The sequence below is a fragment of the Rhinopithecus roxellana genome, chromosome 10 (assembly GCF_007565055.1).
Source record: "Rhinopithecus roxellana isolate Shanxi Qingling chromosome 10, ASM756505v1, whole genome shotgun sequence".
Classification (NCBI taxonomy): domain Eukaryota; kingdom Metazoa; phylum Chordata; class Mammalia; order Primates; family Cercopithecidae; genus Rhinopithecus; species Rhinopithecus roxellana.
In genome coordinates this window covers 23,846,484-23,869,877 of record NC_044558.1, presented here as the reverse complement: position 1 = coordinate 23,869,877, position 23,394 = coordinate 23,846,484, and the positions used below count along the sequence as shown (strand labels likewise).

The following is a 23,394-nucleotide window of genomic DNA, read 5'->3' as shown; positions in this document are numbered from 1 at the left end:
CTGGAATTACTGCTTGAAAAAGTCTGTTCTTTTTTCTTTCTTTTTTTCCTTTTTAATCAGAGCATGGTGCTTAATACCGTATCACATTTTTGTTGATTGATCGTGTGTGTGTTTGTGTGTTGTCTCCTTATGAATATAAACTATGTTAGAGAAAATGACACATTTCCTTAGAGGAGGTGCATATTTATTTGCCACCTACTGTGAACCAAGCTTTTTCACTTAATTTAATTTGCACAATAATTCTATTAAGTAGCATTTGTTCTTCACATTTCCAGGTGTGAAATCCAAGTCTCGGAGGGGTCAAATATTTGACCAAAGTCACATAATTAGTAAATGGTAGAGATGAAACTCAATTCCATGTTTTTACCACTGTTTTTCCTCCCACAAAAGTGTATCTATCCTTTTCTGTGTGCCAGGCACTGGATTTCTTTTCCTCACATCAGTAGCATTATATTCTACACAAAGATAGTGTTTAGTATTTTCCTGAATGAGTAAATGATTGTGGGGAGAATACAAAGCTCTCTTGTCTTCCTAAAGTGTCAATTTGTATTATAAACTGAAGCACCAGCTTCCAAGGCAAATTCAGAGTGGCATCTTTAATGTGGAGTCACAGGAAATGAACTGACTCATAAAAGGGAAACCTGGATTTGGGTCCTGGCCCTGCCTTGAACTCTTGTGTGACTTGGGATAAGTCACTTGTTATCTCTGGACCTTGGTTTCTCATCTGTAGAATGAGGAAATGTGAGGCTCACTTAAGGGCACTTCATATACTATTGCTTTAAATGCATTTGGGGAATTAATCAATACTATTGAGACTAATGGTTATTTGAATTAGTCTATTGATGGGCTGATATCCCTCAGTAATTAATAAATCACACCCATTAATATTTCTGTTCTTAACCTACATGTTGAGCAGTAGGGGTAAATTTTTCATTCATAGAGACTTGAATAAAGCTATCTAACTAAACAGAGAATAAACACAATCCCAGTTTATTTCAAGTGTTTGTAATTTGTTATGAAGCATATTTGTACTTGTAGTCTTTTAATAACCATAGAAAGCATTAAAAGTAATTTTAAAAGCCTGGAAAGTTAAGTGAAAACTGATATTATATACAATTAATTTAAAATTATAGTTTTACTCTGTTTATTTACAAATTTGCTAGATAAAACTTAACCTCTGAAAAAAGTATTTCTTTCTGTTGCTTCTGCACTATAGTAAATATCTAGATACCTCTAATATACATATAATATAGTATATATGTAAGGAATCCTAGTGAAGAGTATAGCAGTTATAGAAATATATATACGGAGAGAAATCTTATAAAATGGTTATGTTCTAAGTATCCATAATGAAATTCTATAAATTTTATTGCAGTAGAGAACAATGAAAAGGAAGTGTGAATGTGTGATAATACTAAACTTTTATTTCCATTTTATCACTTCTAAAACACATTTTTGAGGCATTTTAAAGACCTCGGAAATGACAATGCAACTTATCATCAATGGTGTGTCAAACCATTTGGAGCAATTTTTTCATTGCTTAGTGATTTATAAAGTACTGGTATATCTTAAAAGCAGTGGTGTCTTAGACCTGCAGAAATACAGTACATCATAAATAATATATTAAAGTAGGTGTGCCTCTTACAATGTGTATACCTTCAGACTTCTACCAAAATTGTAAAATTGATTTTTTGATCAAATATCAAAGAGAATGAAGGCTTTATTTATTCAGTCATGAGAAGGAATCATATGTACAGTCTTAGAGGTTTCTAGGTATTTGTATTATGTCTCAGTTTTCATGTCTCTTCATCCCCACTTTAAAAACATAGGTGAAGAGTCAGGAAACATTTAAAAAGAAAGTTTAAAAGCATCTATTAAAGTCTTTAAAAGATTAGTATGCAGTTGTTTCTCTCTTCCTTAGTCAGCTCTGTTATATTCTATAAGCAAAACACATTTTCAGAAATGAAAAATTCTTTGAAAAACATCCACTTTAAACTTGACTTCTCTGAGTGGGTGTCTGAAAGACTTCCAGGCCACAATGCCTCACTCCATCACTTGGTTCTCACCTACGTTTCAGGAGACCACTAAAGTCAAGTTCCCCTGCATCATCTTGACCTTCTCCACTGTCGTTAACAAAAGAAAAGCAAATCTGGGTTTAATGCAGAGACATACACAACAATTTCCCCCAAACACTCTACATGTAACGTATATGCAATTTTGTACCACACAAGGACTAAATCAACACAAACTATTTCTTTTCACACAAGTGACATGTTAAGTTTTTGGAGTATGTACTTGTGGAAAAGTAAACATGAGGAGCTTGTGTTACTCTATGATTTCAGAAGACACATTTTTGTAGATTGCATATATAAAACTGCTTGGATTTGTGTTAAAACCAGGTAACACAAATGCACTTAAGCCAAGCAACACAAAGTACTTTGTTTTTGCAAGTTGGGGGCTCTAGAAACATACCTGTGTAAAAAGCAAAGAACTTTTGCTGATCTCTGTTATTCATGTAAGACAGAGATTGGCTTGGAGGACCAAGTGTACCAATGTCAGATATATAAGTACAAAGCCTTATATTCAATGGTAACCTCTTTGTGTCCATGAACAGATGAATCAGATAATGTGATACCAACATGGCAAAAATAAAAAAGGAGCTAACACAGAACTTTTTAAAAGATGCATTCCTTTCTGTCTTAAAGGGTGATAATTATTCTAATTTTCTTGTTAATATTTATACCTTCTTAAATGTATTTTTAAAAAATTTGTCTTGAATTGTTAACGAAACTTTTACTAGCAGTTTTAAAAAGTGCTTTCCTGTAGAGAAATGCATCTTAAATTAGGCATGCAGCCACCATTGTGATTTCATATAAACTCTAACTAGAAGCTATAGAGCTAACATTTAAATGGCACTACATAGTTACTTACATGTTTAATTTTTTAATGAAGTTTTGTTTCCTGCTCTTTACAAATGTTAGTTATGGTTTCTAAGAAAAGAGTCTGTGGGTTTAAAAACAGTGTGTATAACGTAAGTCATAAGAATTAAACTCAATAACGTGTTTTCAAAATTTCAGGCGTTTGCAGGCCTTTTGAAGTAAATACATTTCTGTTCTTTTAAAGCTGGAAACTTAGTAGGTCATGTTTCCCTCTCCTGAGATATACGTGTATACAGTATGAGCATAGTTTTAGACCTGTGCATTTGCCAAGCATGGGAAGGGGAAGTGGAAGGAAAGTAATAAAATTTGAAAGTTATGACATTTTTTAAAATTAAAAAATACCTAATACCAGTAATATTAAATAACTTTTCAAAGTAAATTTTTTTTGATTTATTTGTAATATTGGAGGAAAATATGCCTCATTAACAGGCTAAATTATTGTTTTGTAATAGTTTGGAGTGACTTTCCTTATTCAGCAAAACTGTATGTGGATTCAGTCATAGGAGAAACAAAACATTTGGTCTCATTAAAGAATTTATATTATGGAATAATTAAGTACAGAGAATAACATAATGACAGGAAGGGGCTGGTTATATTTCTTAGATATCAAAAATCTCTGAAATTTTTTCCTTGACCTCCCATCCCCAATTTTTCAGCCTTGGTAATTGCAAAAATATATGAAATAGGTATCTAAATTTTGCCTTTCTGTGGTATTCTTAATGCCAGTTTCATTTAGGATAATCCAAAATTATATGACACTAACTTCAGTAAGTAGCTACTTAGTTGTGGTTTTCTTGGGCACATGGTTCAGTAGCCCCCTAAGTGATTTCTAGATGAAAGGCAATATAAATAAAAAGTTTTCTGCCATGATTTAACCAATGAAATGAGTCTCTTTGCATATTTCTTTTGGCCATTTGGTGGAAAATAATGCTTTAAGGAAGAAGCCACATATGAATAAATTGAAAGTGTCTTGCTAAGGCAACTGTGAAACCTCAAAAACAGGAACTTCATTATAATAAGAATATTCTAAAAAATGGTCAGTATATGCTTGACTGGGCCTTAAACCCATGGCTTTTCTAGAACACCTACGTTTAAATATATGGTGTGTTTGACTGCGGTGAAAAGGATTGTTCGTACTTGGAATACGGAATACAGGGGAAGGGAAATGTGTTTGAAAATCCTCCACTTCTGTGTTATACAAAAGCTATCTAGATTTTCCTTTTGGAGTTACCTTCTCTTGAAAGCAGATCTGATGTCAATGTTTGGAGTAGTCCCAGTAGATTCTTTGAAAGGAAAGAAAACAATAACATAAATACCCATTAAGGCTGTAGTTTGTATTCAGTTCCTTCATAGGCTGTGGGGATTCTTTAGATGGGAGAATGTCAGGTGAAGTGGGGATGCTTTTCCCCTGAACAGCCGTGCTGCCACAGCCTCATCATACCTCCACCTCCCTCATGAAGAACCAATGAAGGGACCTTGGGGTCACCTTGTCCAGGTGTCATTCAACTTGTCTGCCCACTAGAATCACTGAGGGACTTAAAAATGTATCAGTTTCTTGATCCTGTCTGCCAGAGATGTTGATCCACCAGATCAGGGAGGGGCACCCAGAATCAATATTCTTAAAAAGCCCTCCAGGGGCCGGGCGCAGAGGCTCACGCCTGTAATCCCAGCACTTTGGGAGGCCGAGGCGGGCGGATCATGAGGTCAGGAGATCGAGACCATCCTGGCTAACACAGTGAAACCCCATCGCTACTAAAAATACCAAAATTAGCCGGGCGTGGTGGCGGCCGCCTGTAGTCCCAGCTACTCGGGAGGCTGAGGCAGGAGAATGGCATGAACCCGGGAGGCGGAGCTTGCAGTGAGCCAAGATGGTGCCACTGTACTCCAGCCTGGGCGACAGAGAGGAGCAAGACTCCATCGCAAAAAAAAAAAAAAAAAAAAAAAAAAAAAGCCCTCCAGGTGATCTTCTCAGAGACAGCCAGGGTGAAGCAGTGCTGCCCAGGATCCCAGATCCCACCTGATATGGAAATATCAACAGCACTTGACCCATGGCCATCCAGCCTCTGCTTGACATCGCTCTCAGTGAGACTCTCACAACCTTCCCGGGCTGTCTATATAGCTTTAACCAAAGAGCTCATCTTTTTTTTTTTTTTTTTTTTGAGATGGAGTCTTGCTCTGTTGCCCAGGCTGGAGTGCAATGGCACGGTCTCGGCTCTCTGCAACCTCCGCCTCCCAGGTTCAAGCGATTCTCCTGCCTCAGCCTCCCAAGTAGCTGGGATTATAGGCGCCCACCACCATGCCTGGCTAATTTTTGTATTTTTAGTAGAGACGGGGTTTCACCATGTTGGCCAGGCTACTCTCGAACTGCTGTCCTCGTGATCTGCCTGCCTCGGCCTCCCAAAGTGCTGGGATTACAGGAGTGAACCACTGCACCTGACCAGCTCATCCTAATGTTAAGACAAAATTCACCTCCTCATCGTTTCCACCTTTTGATTCTAAACTGCCTAAATGTTTCTCATGCATGGAAATTTGTTTTCCATGTTCTGTATGACAGCCCCTTCCCCTCTTTGCAACAAGCCGTGTATGCCTGACTTCCTTCACCCACACACTCAAGCTGGATAGGGTGTGGTTTTTGGATTCTTCATCTTCCTGGTTACCCTACTCCAGAAGATGTCCAGGCAGAGGTACAGTGCCCAGGCTAAAGACATCACTCCAAATGTAGAACAAGTAGCATGTTGTAGAGAGAAGTATCGTTTCCTAAACTTAGATCCTATACCACTTGGAATAGCCCAGTTTAAAATTACAGTCATGGTTGGGCACCGTGGCTCACACCTGTAATCCCAGCCCTTTGGGAGGCCAAGGCAGGTGGATCACTTAAGGCCTGGAGTTTGAGACTAGGCTGGCTAATATGGTGAAATCCCATCTCTTCTAAAAATACCCCCGCAAAATTAGCCCAGCGTGGTGGCACATGCCTGTAATCCCAGCTATTTGGGAGGCTGAGGCATGAGAATCGCTTGAACCCAGGAATTGGAGATTGCAGTGAACCAAGACTGTGCCACAGGCCTCTAGCCTGAGCAATAGAGTGAGACTCTGTCTCAAAATAAAATAAAATAAAATAAAATAAAATAAAATAAAATTACATTTGCTTTGTCTTTTGCAACTACATCACACTTTACATTCACTTTAAGTTTATATTATTTGCTGCCAAGTCAACTTTTCCTTTGTATGCTTGTAAAAGTGAGTTTTTTCCCAACCTCAATGTATGCAATTAGGCCTTCTATGTTTACTGTGGGTAGTACACAGAACATATGGATGAAGAACTGCCATGGCTGACATTAGTCCTTACAAAAGAAACTCTCCTTTCCACCTGGGTCTCCTGAACTCTCATAGCATATTACCCTATCCCCAAACCTAAGTGGGAAAGTGGACCCCATGAAACATACATTCTGCAGCAGCAAAAACTGACAACATCTTTTATCTGGGAGATTGAAGAAATATAGATAGCATGGACAAGAGATATTTAGCGATAAAATCCCCCCAATTCTACTTTTAGTATAAATTATTTCATTACAATTCAATTCAGCAGGCTTGCTGAGACTACCACAATCAAAACCACACAGTTTTAAAGGAAAAATTTCCCCGAAATCTCATAGTATTAAATGAACTTCTTCTCCTCCATCCCCTCACATCCCATTAAAAAATTACATTTATCTAGGCAAGAAGATTCTCTTACCATGCACTTCAAGATCAAACGAACAGCTGTCAAACTTATCCTTATAGGTGACCTCACATCTGTAATTTCCTGCATAGTTCTCTTTGGCCTTGATGATCTGCATCTCAAATGTGTACACCTGCAATGAAATGCATCCAGACACACCCATTTCAGTTTATTTTCCAAATTTCTCAGCATTGGCTTAAAGCTGTGTCTATCCGTGGGAATTCCAGTACAATGTTCTCAATATAGGAGGGCAAATGTGTCCTGCAGCCCCCAGACACAGCAGGGCAATCTCAATAGAGTGTAGACACTAGCAATGGTAACTTCAGAGGATTTTCTGGAACTGAAGTCTCTCAAAGCTGAACCTGAAAGTGATCATTTATTCACACAGAAGGAATGCGCTAGCTGAGCCCCTGTCCTGGGAGTTCAGGGCCTTACCCGACTGTGCCTCTCAAAGGTTTCCTTCAACTGAAGGTGCTTCCCGGCTTTGCTGGCCAGATCCATCCATTTTCCTTTGAACCATTTGACAGTGGGTTTTCTCAGAAGATCTTCAGCCTTGACTTTGGCTATGAAGGTGATATTTTCACCTAGAAGAAGCATAAGGGATTCAGCTTGCTCTTTAACTAGTGTCATTTGTTTTGCTTTCAACTGGAAGGAGTTGACACAGGATTGCACTACAGAATATGGTGTGATTGGTGCCCTTGTATTGTGCAATGAATTGGTCCTGATTTTTTTATGAATGCTCTAGAGGTCCTTAGGCTGTTCCAGCTTGTTCTGCTTTGGGGGTTTATGAAGCAGAAAAAACAATAAAGAAACCAGTGAAAGTAATTTTTATATATGGATAATTTTACATTTGGATAATTTTTAAACTTCATATATACAGATGTATACAAAATTTTATTTCATATATATGGATGTATACGAAATTTTATTTCATATATATGGAGGTATACAAAATTTTATTTCATATAGATGGATAAATGCATATATGGATATGTATAAAATTTTATTTCATATATCTGAATATAATATGAAATAAAAATGAAAAAATTGAATTTTTTTCACCCCTTTTGTTAGGCAAGGTGATGAGAAGCCTGGAATTACAGGAATGTGACTAAATCAAACTGATCTGCTTGAAGTAAACCTGCCAATCTGTTTGTATTGAGTGATTTAGACCCTGAGGACATGACATTATAGTCCAGCTTCCAGTCCAGCATTTCAGTGTCTTACAGGAACACAAGGGGAGCCAACATTTCTGTTCACATGCCGTGTGCTTTGACATTCTAGCCTGGAAAGAAGTAATTCTGGAATACAGTTAGCTATGTACTCATTTGCATAATATTGATAAGTGTCAAAGACTAGTTCAGATCATAATATATCCCTTATAAAGATTTATTTGGTTAAAATTCTTCAACCCTCAGGTCCTCCTCCAGCTCACCATCCCTTCATAGCACTTGGCATTTGTGATTATTTGTTTAATTTTTTGTCTGCTCCTCTCAGACTGTAAGTTCTGAGTTATACTCACATGTTATACTCAGTGCCTAAAACAGGAGGTATATAATCAATATTTTGAATTTGAAGAGTGGAACCATTTGTCCGATCAGCTGTCTCAGATATTATGAATTATGGCCTAGCGCGTGTGTAGATTTGGAATCATCTTATGGAGTGAGCTATGATAATGTCAGCAGACACTGGCTCAGAGCATTATGGTGAGTCAGGCACTGTTCAAAATACTTCACAGCTAGGTCCTGTTATTGTCACCGTTTTACAGATGGGGAAACTGGAGCATAAAGAAGTTAAACTGTCTTTCCAAGGGCAATAGCTAGCAGGAAGCAGAATCAAGATTGGAACTCAAGGTTCCAGGGTCCAGGCTCCTATGTGCCGAAGGTTACTGAAATCATAGCTGTCACTCATCTTTTCAGGTTGTAAAAAGCAGGATTTAGTATATACACACAGTGGAATATTATCCAGCCGTCAAAAGGAATGAAGTTCTGATACATGCAACAATGCGGATGAACTTTGGAAACATTATGCTGAGTGAAAGAAGCCAGACACAAAAAGTCCTGCATTGTCTGATTCCATTAATATGAAATACCCAAAATAGGTAAACACAGAGAGACAAAGCAGATTAATGGTTGCCAGGGCCTGGGAGGAGAGGGCAATGGGGAGTAACTGCTTAATGGGATATAGGGTCTTTTGGGGATGATGAAAATGTTTTAGAAATAGAAGTAGTGGCTGTACAACATTGCAAATGTACTAATAGCCACTGAATTGTTCACTTTAAAATGGTTAATGTTATAAGTGAATTTCACCTCAATTTTTTTTTTTTTTTTTTGAGACAGAGCCTGGCTCTGTTGCCCGAGCTGGAATGCAGTGGTGCCTTCTCCGTTCACTGCAGCCTCTGCCTCGTGGGTTCAAGAGATTCTCCTGCCTCAGCTTCCTGAGTAGCTGAGATTACACGTGTCTGCCACCACGTCTGGCTAATTTTTGTATTTTTAGTAGAGACTGGGTTTCACCATGTTGGCCAGGCTGGTCTTGAACTCCTAAGCTCAAATGATCTGCCTGCCTCGGCCTCCCAGAGTGCTGGGATTACAGGCGTGAGGCACCACGCTTGGCTCACCTTAATTTTTTAAAAAAGGTAGGATTGAATGCTAGGCACTCACCGACTTTCACTGTTCCTCCTTGAGGTTTTTCAACGAACAAGATGGACAGCTGGGAGTTGGCATTCTGCTTGTCTTGTTCCTCCCCAGCAGGTGACTCGCCAATGGACCATTCTGATGAGCAGAAAGGAGGAAAAGGATTATTTCAGGGCCAGGCTCTTCTTAGGGAGTCTTACCTGGATTTGGTGTTCTCACCAATGTTGCAGCTTTTCTTTGTCTAATAAACCTAGATAAATACAACATCATTCTTTCCACTCCCAGCAGCCATCAGTAGAGGGGAACAGATTCCCATTCTTACAGGGGTGTCTCTTCCATGACAGCACAAAGGAACATTATGTAATTCCTAGAAATAGTGGAACTTTCCAGGTAAGCTGTTATTCTCTCTTTGTTGACTGCCATAGTTCCTTTGCTTCCCCATCTTGCCTGTCCCCAAACAGGTAAACAATGGTGGTCAGTGTATTAAAGCAGTACTCTTGGTGTTTTTCTAGGTGATGGACTATAAGGCCACATCGATACAACTACATGAAAAAGACTAAAGGGATAGGTCATTTGGAGAGTAAACTGTCTGACAAGGGTCAGAAAGCCAAGCCTGGCCTGGTATTTCTAGATTCCTTGCTTTTGAAAGAGAGTTTTATTAGGGTTGTACAGGTGTGGCCATAGTTTGACAAGGAAGTAACAGATCATGACCTGTGGTACAAATTGCAAGGATACAAGGATTGTGCTGCAAGGGGAAGAAACAAAACAAAACAGAGAACTGGAAAGAAAAAAACTGAGGCTTTCCCATGAAGAGAGACAAGCTGGAAATAGAGTTTCTTTTGCATCTTCTCATTTGCACTCTGGTGCTTAGTGTTAATCTGCAGTCAATTCCAATTCTAGGATAGTGGAGAGAACTGTAGATATTCCCCCTGTCTCTGAGCCGAATGCCGAGTTCAGGTGCAGCCACTTAATAACTGGAAAAAAATGCATAGGTTGCAAACTCTCTGCTTGTTAATGTTTCTTCAAAAGAAGGAAAATGCACATTTAATTGTTTTAGTTTTCATGTATCAATCATGCTTGATATTTCTATCTGTAGTAGTAGGCCATCATTTTCACAATGAAGTTAAACATTTTCACAATCATGTGACAATCATAGTCATATGATTACATGTTTTTAAACACCCAAGTTAATGTTAAAATTTTATGTTGTTTGTGTTTATGATATTAATAGGAACACATTTAGAGCATGAGGATAAGTGTTTCTCTTGTTTTGTTCACTTCTATACCTGCAGTGCCTATAGGAGTGGCTGGCCCATAAGAGGCCCATAATAGGATCATATTAGGTCCTCAATACAAATTTGTCGAATGAATGAATGAATGAATGAATGACTTCACAGAACAGGAACTACAGCTGATAGGATGCATTTGAAAGTGTTTTATTGTCTGTATGTAAAGTTCTATAAAAATGTGAATTATTATCTAACTTTAGTACATCCCCAAATGAAGATTGATCTCTGCGTATTTGCTAAATATTAAATATGATAGAACAAATCTGTGGCATATGTGGCTAGATCCTTGAACGTGTGTGTATCATGCAAAATTAATCGTTTCTCAATACATTAGTTTTCTTGTAAGAGGAAACATAATGAAAGATTGCTGTAAAAACTACAGTCTGAATAAGACAAAGATTAGAATCAATACAGCTTCAAGAAATGAGCTCATTAGTGATTGTATTAGGATGAGGTCAGGATGCCTTGTCTGGGCTTGTGCTCACCTGAATCTTTTCTCTCCAGGGCCCGACTACCCAAACCTGAAAGGAAAGTGTGATTTGGGTGATGCAGAGGGATGGAAAGGTGATGAAAATGGTGTGCTGACTTCAACCTTCTTGGACTCCACTAAACCCTGTCTCCTCTGGTGATAGGAAGGAAAAAAACCCTACAAGTTGGCTTGGATAGAAAATCAGTAGAGCTCTAAGTATGAAAGCATCTATAAAAGTGTATGTCTTATTTTAAAATGATAGAAACATTAAAAAAATCCCAGCTGAGCATGGTGTTTCACGCCTGTAATCCCAGCACTTTGTGGGGCCAAAGTGGGTGGATCACTTGAGGTCAGGTGTTTGAGACCAGTCTGGCCAACATGGTGAAACCCCGTCTCTATGAAAAATACAAAAATTAGCCCAGCTTGTTGGTGCACCCCTGTAATCTCAGCTACTCGGGAGGCTGAGGCACGAGAATCACTTGAACCTGGGAGGCACAGGTTGCAGTGAGCTGAGATCGCACCAATGCACTCCAGCCTGGGCAATAGAGCGAGACTCAGACTTAAAAAAGAAAGGAAAGAAAGATTTAAAAATCCAAATATCTAAGTTTAAAGAACAGGGGGAAAACGTGGATATACAGTGAGAAATGGAAGACAGATATGTTGACCCCTAACATTTATACCCAAGATTTACCAGTCTTATTTATTTCTCAAAGAATGCCTCTTTCTAAGAAGTTTCTCATGTCAAACAAAAAATTGTCATTAAAGCCAACATTTCCTTCTTGGTGCCATCACAGGCGAAACCTGTTGCCCCTGCTCTGTGCACTGGCTCAGCAAGGAGGCTCACTGCCTTTTCTTTTCCTCTACTGTCAATGAATAATAAATTTAAAAGCAGGGAAAAGGGTAGAAATTATCCTAACCTGGAGGCAAGGCGCTAGGCGGGGAGACTTCCTCTTCATCTGAAACAAGAAATAGGAGTAAAAAGTCAAGGAGGAAAGGACTTCATCCCAAGTAACCTGAGAAAAGAGAAGTCTGAAAAAGAAGATGACAAACCACGCAATACACTTCCAACTGCTGAGCAAGCCTTAGAAAACTTGGTACCTGCAAAGTGAAACCTGAGTATTGCTGGCAAAGAAAGAAAAATGAATAAATACAAAGTTGATAGAGTAGGGTAATCCAAATGGAAGCACAGATTTAAAAATGGAACACTGCAAGTGTTTTATGTGACTGTAGGTTAGGAAAAAATGAATACTAAAAATCAAACCTTGATGAAATCAATAATGGAAGTGGTTTTCAAGTCCTGATTTTGTAGCGAAAGTGAATGGCAGATATTATTCATATATCACATTCATTTAGACACAGACATAAAAGTCTATATATGTACTATCTGAGAACTCATTTCCACCCAGAAAACCTCATGATTAATTGCTCTTCAGTATTTAAGAAACAAAAGTCAAGATAAATTAATATAAATATAAACTTTATGAGCATTTTTTCCAACATTATATTGGTATTGAACAGTGCTGTGTAATTTCTTAATATTTACCCATACATATTTGTGGAATTCAAAATATGTCTTTTCATGTTTATGTGCAGAATACTTCCCTTTTTAAAAACATCTGAACTTCAAAGTTCACATTTTATGTATTTATTTTGGTTAAACAAGTTTATATGTAAATTCAGTCAGCATACCTAGTTGACTTAAAAACTTCAGTAGAAGGATAAATTTTAAAACCACTTGGAAGACCATCTCTATAAAAGTGGTTTTCCCAGGACAGTAACCAGACGCAGCCTAACCCAACACCATCTTCATTGGCAGAGGTTCAGTGGGCTGGAGCTTTATGCTTTTTGCTTTTTATAATACAAATGCTATAAGAAAAAGAACGTCAGTATTGTTTCCTGTTAGCAGAGAAAGAAAGCTCAACCTAGTTAGGAGACCAACCACAACAAAATGAAAAGCTGCACTAACTAATGAAGAATATTAGTAACACATGATGCTGGTATGAACAACTTGTGTTTTATTCTAGAGCCCTTATAAATAAGATCTCCCCAGTTAGTGTTTATATTATCAGACAGAGGGTTAGTTATCGTGTGGTAGAATGAGGACTTATGCAAGGTATAAATGCGCATAGCATTTCACCACCATGGAAACAAGTACAGTCTAGTTAGAATAGAACCAACTGGACTCTACACACACCTTAATGATAAGATTCCCCATCACTTGTGAATGTAAAACATTTAATTTAAAAATGTTAATATTCCAATATATAAAACAGCTACTATGAATGCACCTGCTATATTCTATAGCTGCCAGGATTTTTTTTTTTTTTTAAGGAAACTATAAGTTACAGTGTGGTTAAGACATTTATCTTCATCTTTGAAAAAGCCCACATTCTATCACAGTGATGTCTGGTCAGACTTAACAGCCCTAATTGGATCAAGTCATAACCAGTTGTATTGCAAAGGACCCTGTACACATTTGTCAATTCTAGTACCTTCCTAGTTACCCAGCAAGTCGCTAACATACAGAAACATTCATCATGAGAAGCAAGAAATACTACCCATCGCTTCTGCATTAAAGCAACTTGTTACTCCTGAGCAACAGTGCTCACATCACGGAGGTCTGTGAACAGTCAAAGTTCACATTTTACATCCTTAAAGAGGCATTTGGTGTCATCTGGACCTCTGCTGTGCTCTTTCCAAAGCATACACTAGTGTTTTTATGAATAATAAAATCTTCGTACTTAAAATACTAGAATATTTGTGAATTCATGGCCTGGGCAACGTAACAAGACTATGTCTGTAAAAAAAAAAAAAAAAAAATTAACCAGGCTTGCATATTATTTGCATGCTGAGAGCTTGGTGGTATGTGCCTGTAGTCTCAACCACTTGGGAGGTTGAGTCTAGAGGGTTACTTGAGTCCAGGAATTGGAGGCTGTAGTGAGCCATGATCATGCCACTGTACACTAGCCTGGATGACGCAGCAAGACCCTGACTCTAAAAACAAAAACAAAAGCAAACTAGAATAACTGTAGATTTCAAAATGTAAATGTGTATGACTGTATAAAACAGGATACAGGAAATACATGCACAGGAATGTTAATTAAAAAGTGCTTTAAAAAATTCCTGACAAAAAGACATAAAATAGTATGTTTTTATACAATCTATTAGAATATTTACTACAAGTATTACCTGCTGGCCTGAAATTTCTTTTCCCAAACTGTCAAACAGGGATATGTGTTATTATTACTTTTTATTAAAATAACTAATGTATTTATAATATATTAATATAACATATTAATATCATTACTTCAGAATCCAAGAGGTGATTCACTGGGTCATGTGGGATTTCAGATTCTTAACACGAAGCTCTCTGTGGTCAAAGAAGCTTGAAAAATGCTAGGCTGGAGTTAAATGTTTGTATTTTATTGTTTTGTGTTTGTGTGTTTGCTGCAGGACATCTCAAAGCTCTCAATGTGCAAATAATGTGTACTGGAAATGGGGGTGACAAGAAATAGTATGGTCGTTAGCATCTCCCAAACTTAGTTCACTTGGAATTTTTTTCTCCTGAACTAATATGCATGCATTCACATTCCACAAAATTGTGCATTTGCCCGGTATAGGGGTTTCTGAGCTATTAGGAGAATTCTGTGTTTCAGAAGACTGTGAAATAATTAAAATTTTACATTATCAAAAATAAAATAACTTGTAATTTTCTCATAATATTACTTGCCATAGATTTAATTCAGTATTCAGTACTTTATTCTTGTCACCTAGTCAAAGACTTTTATTTACTGAAATATATAAGATTGTTAATTTAAAGTCCTGTAAAAAATGAACAGAAATGAAGTTAAAATTCAATCAAATCCTAGAAAGGAGCTTTCTTTGTTAAATGTAAACTAGAAGCTTGAACCAGTTTGATTCAAATGAACACTTTATAAAGGTTTTGTGGTGGTTTACTTTTTGTTTGTGCACAGAGCATAATGAAACATTGAGTTAATTATCTAGAACACAAAATGAGAAGAGTATTCACTAACTTTCATGAAACTAAAATGAAGAAAAATAATCTTGTCTTTAAAAAATTGATTGATACATAATGATATTTGCACATATTTACAGGGTACATGTGATGATTTGTTACATGCATAGAGTATGTAATGATGGCAGTCCGGGTTTTTTTTGTTTGCTGTTTGAGACAGTCTCACTCAATCACCCAGGCTGGAGTGCAGTGGTGCAATCTTGGCTCACTGCAACCTCTACCTCCAAGGTTCAAGCAATTGTCATGCCTCAACCTCCTGAGTAGCTGAGACTACAGACATCAGCCACCACACCCAGCTAATTTTTGTATTTTTAATAGAGACAGGGTTTCACCATATTGGTCAGCTGGTCTCGAACTCCTGGGCTCAAGCAATCCTCCTGCCTCGGCCTCCCGAAGTGCTGGGATTACAGGCATGAGGAGGCACCACGCCTGGCCAGCAATCTGTTTTTTAAGCAAAAATTTGATAGGTGAGTAGTTTCAACGTCTACTAAATGTTAAGACTATTTGGAGGACATGCACAATTGGTTTAGACTACGAAGGAACACATGTTAATGCAATGCTTCAGAGTATCATGAAATAGTCTTCCTCTAGATTACCCAACAGTAATTTCCAACAGCAATTACTTCTCAATTGGCAATCTTTGATTCATTGCACATAATTTTTCAAATTTACAAAAGTGCTAGAAAACATAATCAACATGAGCAAAGTTTACTGTTTCCTTTCTTTTATTTTTATTTATTAATTTTTGTTTTAGATGAAGTCTCACTCTGTTGCCCAGGCTGGAGTGCAGTGACGCTATCTCAGCTCATGGCAACCACCGCCTCCCAGGTTCAAGCAATTCTCCTGCCTCAGCCTCCCAAGTAGCTGGAAATACAGGTGCTTGTCACCACGCCTGGCTAATTTTTGTATTTTTAGTAGAGATGGGGTTTCACCATGTTGGCCAGGCTGGTCTCAAACTCCAGAGCTCAGGTGATCCTCCTGCCTTGGCTCCCGGAGTGCTGGGGTTACAGGCATGAGCCACCTTGCCCAGCCAGTTTCCTTTCTTTTAAAAGTTGTTTCAGTCCTGGCACTTTTTTAAGATTGGGAAATGTAGTTAAGATATTGGGATTCTGACCTTAAATTCTAAAAGAAAATTGCCTGGTTTGATTTGGTTGAGTTCGATGATACTGAAATGTTTAATGGTTCTTATTTGTCATAGAAACCAGATTCTATTGCTACGAGGTAGATGGAATATCCAAATCTTTCTGGTTGTGTCCAGTTCAACAATATATATATATATATGAATGATGTAGCATCTTACAAACAACATTTTCAAACAAACCAAAAAATATATGTGTCATATTTCATTTTTTTCCTATCTAAAAGTGGTGATGATGAATACATAAACATCAGGTTTTAGCTTGTTGGAATATGACATACAGGGAAACCACACACTCGGTGTGTAGCAGGGCTGTCTTCCCCTAGCTACATAGAAGGGCAATTTACCAAAGTGGAATTTTATTCATCTGTAAGTCATGGGAAAATAGCATTTGTAAGACCATAAAAATGATTCTTTAAACAACTGAAGTTCCCAGAGAAGAACTTCTAGAAAGTAGGGAAAGAACCCAGTCTTATATTACAAGACTGGGATTTTAGGGAGTACACGTAAATACTTCGTAATGTGAGAGTCTCATAACTGAATACAAAGCTCCAGAGAGAGCAGAATGTGTACATTCTTCTAGTTATCCAAACTCTCTTGAGCATAAAATAACTCCTGCCTGTGGTTGATTTTAAATTGCCTTTTAAAATTATTTAAGCAATATACACTTGAGACAATTGTTGAGATTTAAGAATAAAGACCAAAAGCTTATAAAATTGTGACTTGTAAACAAACAGTGACATACTGATACAATACCTTGTTTGATTGAGACAAATTCATGACTTCCTCAAGCAGAGCAATCAGTTGTAGTACATACTGGTGTTTGTGACCAAAATAACAACAGCAATAAAATATGGGAGACAATAACAATAGCTAACATTAATTCATCATGTTTTGAGGCATTCGGTTAATTTATTGCATTTTCTTAATGAGATGATACATGCCTTCACACTTTGGTGCTTATAAAACCATGATTTATCCTACAATACATGTGTACATTTAATGAATTTTTTCTTCCCAAAATCTATTAAATCAATCTTGCCTAAGAGTGGCTGTGTCTTTGAATTGAAAAGTGTGGTGACATTAATTTTTAACAAAGTTCATTACAAAGAAGTAATGTCATTAGAATACATAGATCAAGCATGGAGAAATTTTAATAGATGGTTGATTGACACCTAAAGGCAAACTGTACAAAAATATTTTAGCATGCTAGTAAAAAGCGCCAGGGTAATGTTATTGCAGATGTAAAAGAACCTAAATTTTTTTTTAAATCTTTTTTAAATTTAAAACAAAATCACATAATTCAGGAGAAAGTGTGTTGGAACTTCTGCTGATTCACTTCCTCATCTGTCAGTCACATTCATAAAAAAGAAAGACTTCATCTCAGATTATGTGAGATATTTAATACACACAGGGTTCATTCAGATAGTTTATGTGGCGGATGCCTGGGAAAAGAAAATAAGTTTTTATTTCCCTTTTAGCGATTACCAAAAACAGTAATAAAAAAAGGAAGTAACTTTACCAATTGAAAAGATATAGACTCTAAGCTAATAAGATGTAAAAATAAAGTATCAGCACTTAGGCATGGAAATGAGTCCTGGTCTTCAAAGTGGTCTCTGATTCTAATGCTGCTGTCACTTTTTGAACCAGCCACAGAACCATTTTCAGAGCTTTCCACAGTGCCAGCTGTTGAGGCACAGCGGAAACCTACTCCGATTACCCTATGTTCAGACATAGGATGTTGGATCTTAGTTGACGAAAAAAAAGTATGATCCCACTTGATCACCCACATTATTCTCTACACATGGCCCTCTGTGACTCTTGTCTGCTTCCAAAAGTGAAATCCACCTTCCTCTGTTGATGGTTGTTCTTCCCCATAAAGTGTAACTTGGCTCCAGGAGGGCAGGACCCAGTGCCCAGATCTGTGCCTGGCATGTAGCCAACACTCAGCAAATCTTGCTGAATAAATATGTGCTAGAATAAAAGGTGGATCCTTGGCCCTACTGAGCGTACAGAAAAGAATCTATACTTAGCGTTCCATTGACTTGCTACATATAATTATTATGAAAGAATTCTAAGCCAGGACAGCATTATTTTTATAAGGGCATTGCCTCCTGATATGATTCCTCTGAAGGAGATTCGCACATCTAATTTCTGCTATTACTGTTTGGTTAAACACATTTCTTTATTGTCATCTCTCTTGTTTCAATTCCAGGATACTTTGCCCAGGTCCCAGGACAAAGTGGTCAGTATTAAGGAACAAGATAGCTGGATGGATAGCCAGATGCAAACAAGCAAGCAAGCAAACAAACAATAATAAAACCCCGTGCTGGGAAATCGGCTGCTTTCCAGACAGAGACTTTTAGCAAATCTGAAAAAATTGGCAAATCTAACCACAAACACTACTTCTAAGATAAATATCAGAATCAACTCTCTGTGGCTTCACAAAGTATTTTCAGAACATTTCTGAGCTGTTGCAGAATGATTCAATCAATCTGGGAATGATGTTAAGGCTGCATTGCCATGATTAATAATCTTAATAGTGACAGAATTGGAGCAATTAATTGAATATCTGTCAACTAATTAAAGACCAGTTAAAGTGCTGAGAATGTACCACAATCCAGGCGTGACCATTTTCAGTAGCTTTAGGCAAGTTGGTCTTACAGAGAAAATCATCCATCTGTTCTGCAGCAGTGCCTCATTCTAACCCTCAGTGACTAAGAACGTACATGGGATGCTCATCCTCCTACCCAGCACTCATGGTGAACGGAAATAAAAATCGATCCAGATTACCCCTGAATGGTCAGCAGCTAAGCCAGCATGGAATTCAACTGCTCATTCATTTTGCAAGTATTTATTAGATGATTGCTCTGTGCAGCTCTCTGCCAGATGCTGGACAGAATAAGATGAGGGGCCCAATGTCAAAAAGCTTACAACCTGTTAGGAAAAGGAGTCAACCATTAATGCATGATTACACGGAGACAAGAGTGAATGACGGAGGCAGTAGGTCCAAGAGATATCAGGAGAAAGAAGGAGAGATAAAAGTGAGCCAGGATGGTCAGGGGAAAGCTGTACAAAGGAGTGAAACCTGAGTTGGATAGTTAAAAAAAAAAAAAAAAAAAATTAGATAGACTGACAGTTGGATGAGGGAGGGAGAGCAGGAGAGTTCTAGCTCATGCTGGAGAAAAGGTAGGTTGCACCCATCAATCCTGTTTATGCCCATGCAGGACTCCTTTCTCAACTGGGGATATACATGTAGCAGTAATTATTGTGTCTACTTTTTGCTTAAGTATTTTGTCTGTGCTTGATGAAAATGGGTAATAGTTGAAGAGCACTGTATATTTATAATAAACTTCCATCCACTTACCTTCTTTATTTAGGGATGTCACTTTCTATCCTAAATTGATTTGCTTCCTAGGCATGTAAGGCAAATACATATATATACATGTATTTGCCATTATATAATATATATATACACACACACACGGCAGTTTTTGTACCTGGGTGTGCAACTGCAGGTGGTCATGGTTTTGCTTATCTTCTGCAAATGTCAGAAAAATGCTACTAATTTCAAAATGCCCTAGTCATCTAGCCATCATGCTGTGTTCTCCATAAATAAGAGTTTTTGCTGGTTGGTTGGTTGAATTTAAGGAAAGGCATTTTCTCATTTAAGCATACAAGTATAATATGGTGACTTTTCAAATTAAGGGTCAGGCACAGGCTTTGTTTAAACTTTGACAGCTTGCCCTCTGGGATTACATCATCTGCTCTGTTGGTTGAGCCTTGCAGCCTGGCCCAAACACCTTTCCAAATTTGGAAACAGAGGTGTATGCCCATTGGCCTTGTAGAGAATAATGTTACAATAATTTCGGCCAGTATGTCCAAACCTCCTTGAAACCATCCCATGGAAGGAGTTCTAGGAGTTTGCACTGTCTGCATTCCATAAGCAAATAACCTTCAAACTGTGGCCCACGTGGCCAGGATTAGTATTCATGTTACTCTCCATGGGAGCCACTGAAGGTCAAGGACAAAGTGAGTATGCTAACATTATGCATTCATTATGAGAGCATAAGTTCAAGTTAGCTGAAGAAAAGTAATCCAATGTACTGAAAGAAAGAAAAAAGTATTTTACTAATATATAGGAGACAAGAATATCATAGAAATTAGATAATGAAATATGACACACCGAGAACAAAGCGATACCTAACAAGCTTTTGAGCAGTGTCCAGGAAAAAGAGAAACTTCATGTTGCAGTCAGGAAACAATTATTTCAAAATTTAAACTTTGTTATTCATTATGCAAATAAAAGTTTCACTTTTTAAAATGACAATACAAACATACAAAGCAAAACTGTCTAATCCACCTTCATGAAAACTTCCCTCTTGAAAGACTAATGCTCCTTAGCTTAAGACAGATGAAAATCATTTCCTCCATGGTGAGACAAAGGAATTAGTATTTCATGGAGTAACAGAAGCATATGATTAAGATTATTTTGTAAAACGAGAGCATCTCCATATAAAGTAAAAATAGGATAATATTACAGGAGCTAATTTTCTCAAACTGCCCTCCTGAAAAAAATCTCTGTACAGTTTCCAGTTCAAGAAGGAGCAGCATGTTTACTTAATGTTATATTGTGAATCTGTAGAAATAATTATATAAATCTACATGAATCCATAGTCAGTGTCACAAAGTAAGATGCTAGCCTTCAAAATTACTAGTGGAACCTGGAACAGTTCACACAGTAACATGAAAACATTTAATTTTTTTAAAAAAATCTGGGTAATTCAGAATCATTTTCTGATTTGGGTAATTCTGGGTAATTCTGATCATTATATCAATTGATATAATCCTAAGAAGACCAAACACCTCTTTTTCTTAGCATGCACATTGAAACTTGGAAACTACCAATTAATTGGCTGACATCTCAACAAATGCTTGTGGTATTTTTATCGTTGTTGTTTTTCTTTTAGAAATACATGTAATGGAAACTTAACAACACACCATTTGTCGTTATACTGACTGGGTCTTGCAGATAAGATGCAAAGGCAGAACACTAAACCACACTGATGAAAGATAATGCAGAGAAGTTCTATGGGGCCACCACGGCAATCATTACTGACCTCTTTCTGCTTCTAATTTTGTGGACCTCAGCCTCACTCTCCCTCCCGCCAACTCACCTTTTGCTGGTGTAGTTCCGGCCTCCTTCTCTTTACTTGGTTCTGTGTAGAAAGTACAAGCATATCGTTTAAAGTGTCTTTAAGCATTTTATTGTGTGATGAGCAACGGGGTGGAGAGGGGGAGGGAAGAAATAAATGACAACAGAACAGGTCATAAATGATACTGAATACTCGTGCTGTACATGGATTATGAATTTAGAAATTATAATTTAGAGCCACACTAAACTTTTCGTGAAAAGCAATTAATCTGATCATTTTTGGAAAAGTACACATAAGAACACTCAATACAGATATTGTTAAAATGCACTCAGCTATACTTGGATCATCTTATATAACATGCTGGAGTAGAATTGGGCAAAAAAAAAAAAATGTGAGCCACTTAATTTTAGACCTCAACAAGGGACTGACTTTTTAAAGAAAAATCAGTTTGCCTCATGTAATGATTCCAAGAGTTTGGACTTCTAGATTTTATAGTAAAGTACAAAATATGTAATTGTGTTACTGACCTCTTTCTGCTTCTAATTTTGTGGACTTCAGCCTCACTCTCCCTCCCTCCAACTCACCTTTTGCTGGTGCAGTTCCGGCCTCCTTCTCTTTACTTGGTTCTGTGTAGAAAGTACAAGCATATTTTTTAAAGTGTCTTTAAACATTTTATTGTGTGATGAGCAACGGGGTGGAGAGGGGGAGAGAAGAAATAAATGACAACAGAACAGGTCATAAATGATACTGAATACTCGTGCTGTACATGAATTATGAATTTAGAAATTATAATTTAGAGTCACACTAAACTTTTCATGAAAAGCAATTAATCTGATTATTTTTGAAAAAGTACACATAAGAACACTCAATACAGATTTTGTTAAAATGCACTCAGCTATACTTGGATCATCTTATATAACATGCTGGAGTAGAATTGGGCAAAAAAAAAAAAAAAAAAAAAATGTGAACCACTTTATTTTAGACCTCAACAAGGGACTGACTTTTTAAAGAAAAGTCAGTTTTCCCCGTGTAATGATTCCAAGAGTTTGGACTTCTAGATTTTATAGTAAAGTACAAAATATATAATTGTGTGCAGTGTAAGTTATTTCAAAGAAAATGTTTCAGTGTCCATGTGAATCTTCTGGATTGGGTTTAGTGGCAATAAATGCAAAACAAGAGCAGTAACATCAGATTCTATCAGTTGAGACTATCTAGTTTGCATTTCTCTGTGTTTGGAATCATATTAGTTTAGACCTGCAAATGGTATCTGACTTACGGTATATGTACAAAAAGAATTGTTTCAAGAATGAATTCTCTTTTTTTGGACTGATGAATAGTGATTCAAATCTCAGTTAACTAAGAAGGACAATTTTAGCAGAATTTGGGAGGAGACATTTGAGCAAGAGGAAGTCAATATAGTGCAATGAATATGAAATATGGCATACAAAGGAAATGATAGTGTCTCAGTGGCAGTAACTAATATGAAAAACAGAAGGGAAAGGTTTGCTTGGAATGGTCAGTAGGTTCTCAGTGTACCAATGTTGATCAAAGTAAATTTGTTATGGGCAAGAAGAAAACATACCCAGGAAGAGGAAGATCCTAAGAAAAATGTCACACATCTATACTAGTTTCAAGATCAAGATCTAAAGAAAATAAATCTGAGCTTGCCCCTGTTTGAACTCATATGGCACTGAGCCAGTTTTGTTCATTTTGACACATAGTAATACTTCTCTATACTGTTTAGGGTTTAGTGTGTGAATCTAGTATTCTTAGCTGGACAAAGGGCCTCTTGTGAGCAGCTAGTTTTCTCAAACTGCCCTCCTGAAAAACAATCTCTGCTTGAACCCAGGAGTTTAAGGTTGCGGTGAGCTGTGATGGTGCCACCGCACTCCAGCTTGGATAACAGAGCAAGACGCTGTCTCAAGAAAGAGAAAGAAAAGAAAAAAGAAAACAAAGAAAAGAGTAAAACGATCTCCAGGGAGGAAGAGGAAGAGCTTTATAATTGCCTCATAAGTT

At 37.4% G+C, this 23,394-nt stretch overlaps 1 protein-coding gene across 5 annotated transcripts in view; it reads right to left on the bottom strand.

Annotated features, from left to right (window-relative positions):
- Nucleotides 1-23,394, bottom strand: part of MYBPC1 (myosin binding protein C, slow type) — a 98,369-nt gene that overhangs the window by 53,705 nt on the left and 21,270 nt on the right. For 3 of the 5 annotated variants that reach the window (XM_010357198.2, XM_010357200.2, XM_010357197.2), the window contains exons 3-11: nt 21,963-22,004; nt 21,400-21,441; nt 11,966-12,004; nt 11,065-11,100; nt 9,318-9,428; nt 7,093-7,241; nt 6,673-6,790; nt 4,171-4,222; nt 2,067-2,123 (exon numbers count right to left, since the gene is read on the bottom strand). In XM_010357198.2, the coding sequence (XP_010355500.1) occupies nt 2,067-2,123; nt 4,171-4,222; nt 6,673-6,790; nt 7,093-7,241; nt 9,318-9,428; nt 11,065-11,100; nt 11,966-12,004; nt 21,400-21,441; nt 21,963-22,004 (646 nt within the window). The remainder of the gene's footprint in view (nt 1-2,066; nt 2,124-4,170; nt 4,223-6,672; nt 6,791-7,092; nt 7,242-9,317; nt 9,429-11,064; nt 11,101-11,965; nt 12,005-21,399; nt 21,442-21,962; nt 22,005-23,394) is intronic. The other 2 variants (XM_010357201.2, XM_010357199.2) reach the window with 1 other exon arrangement.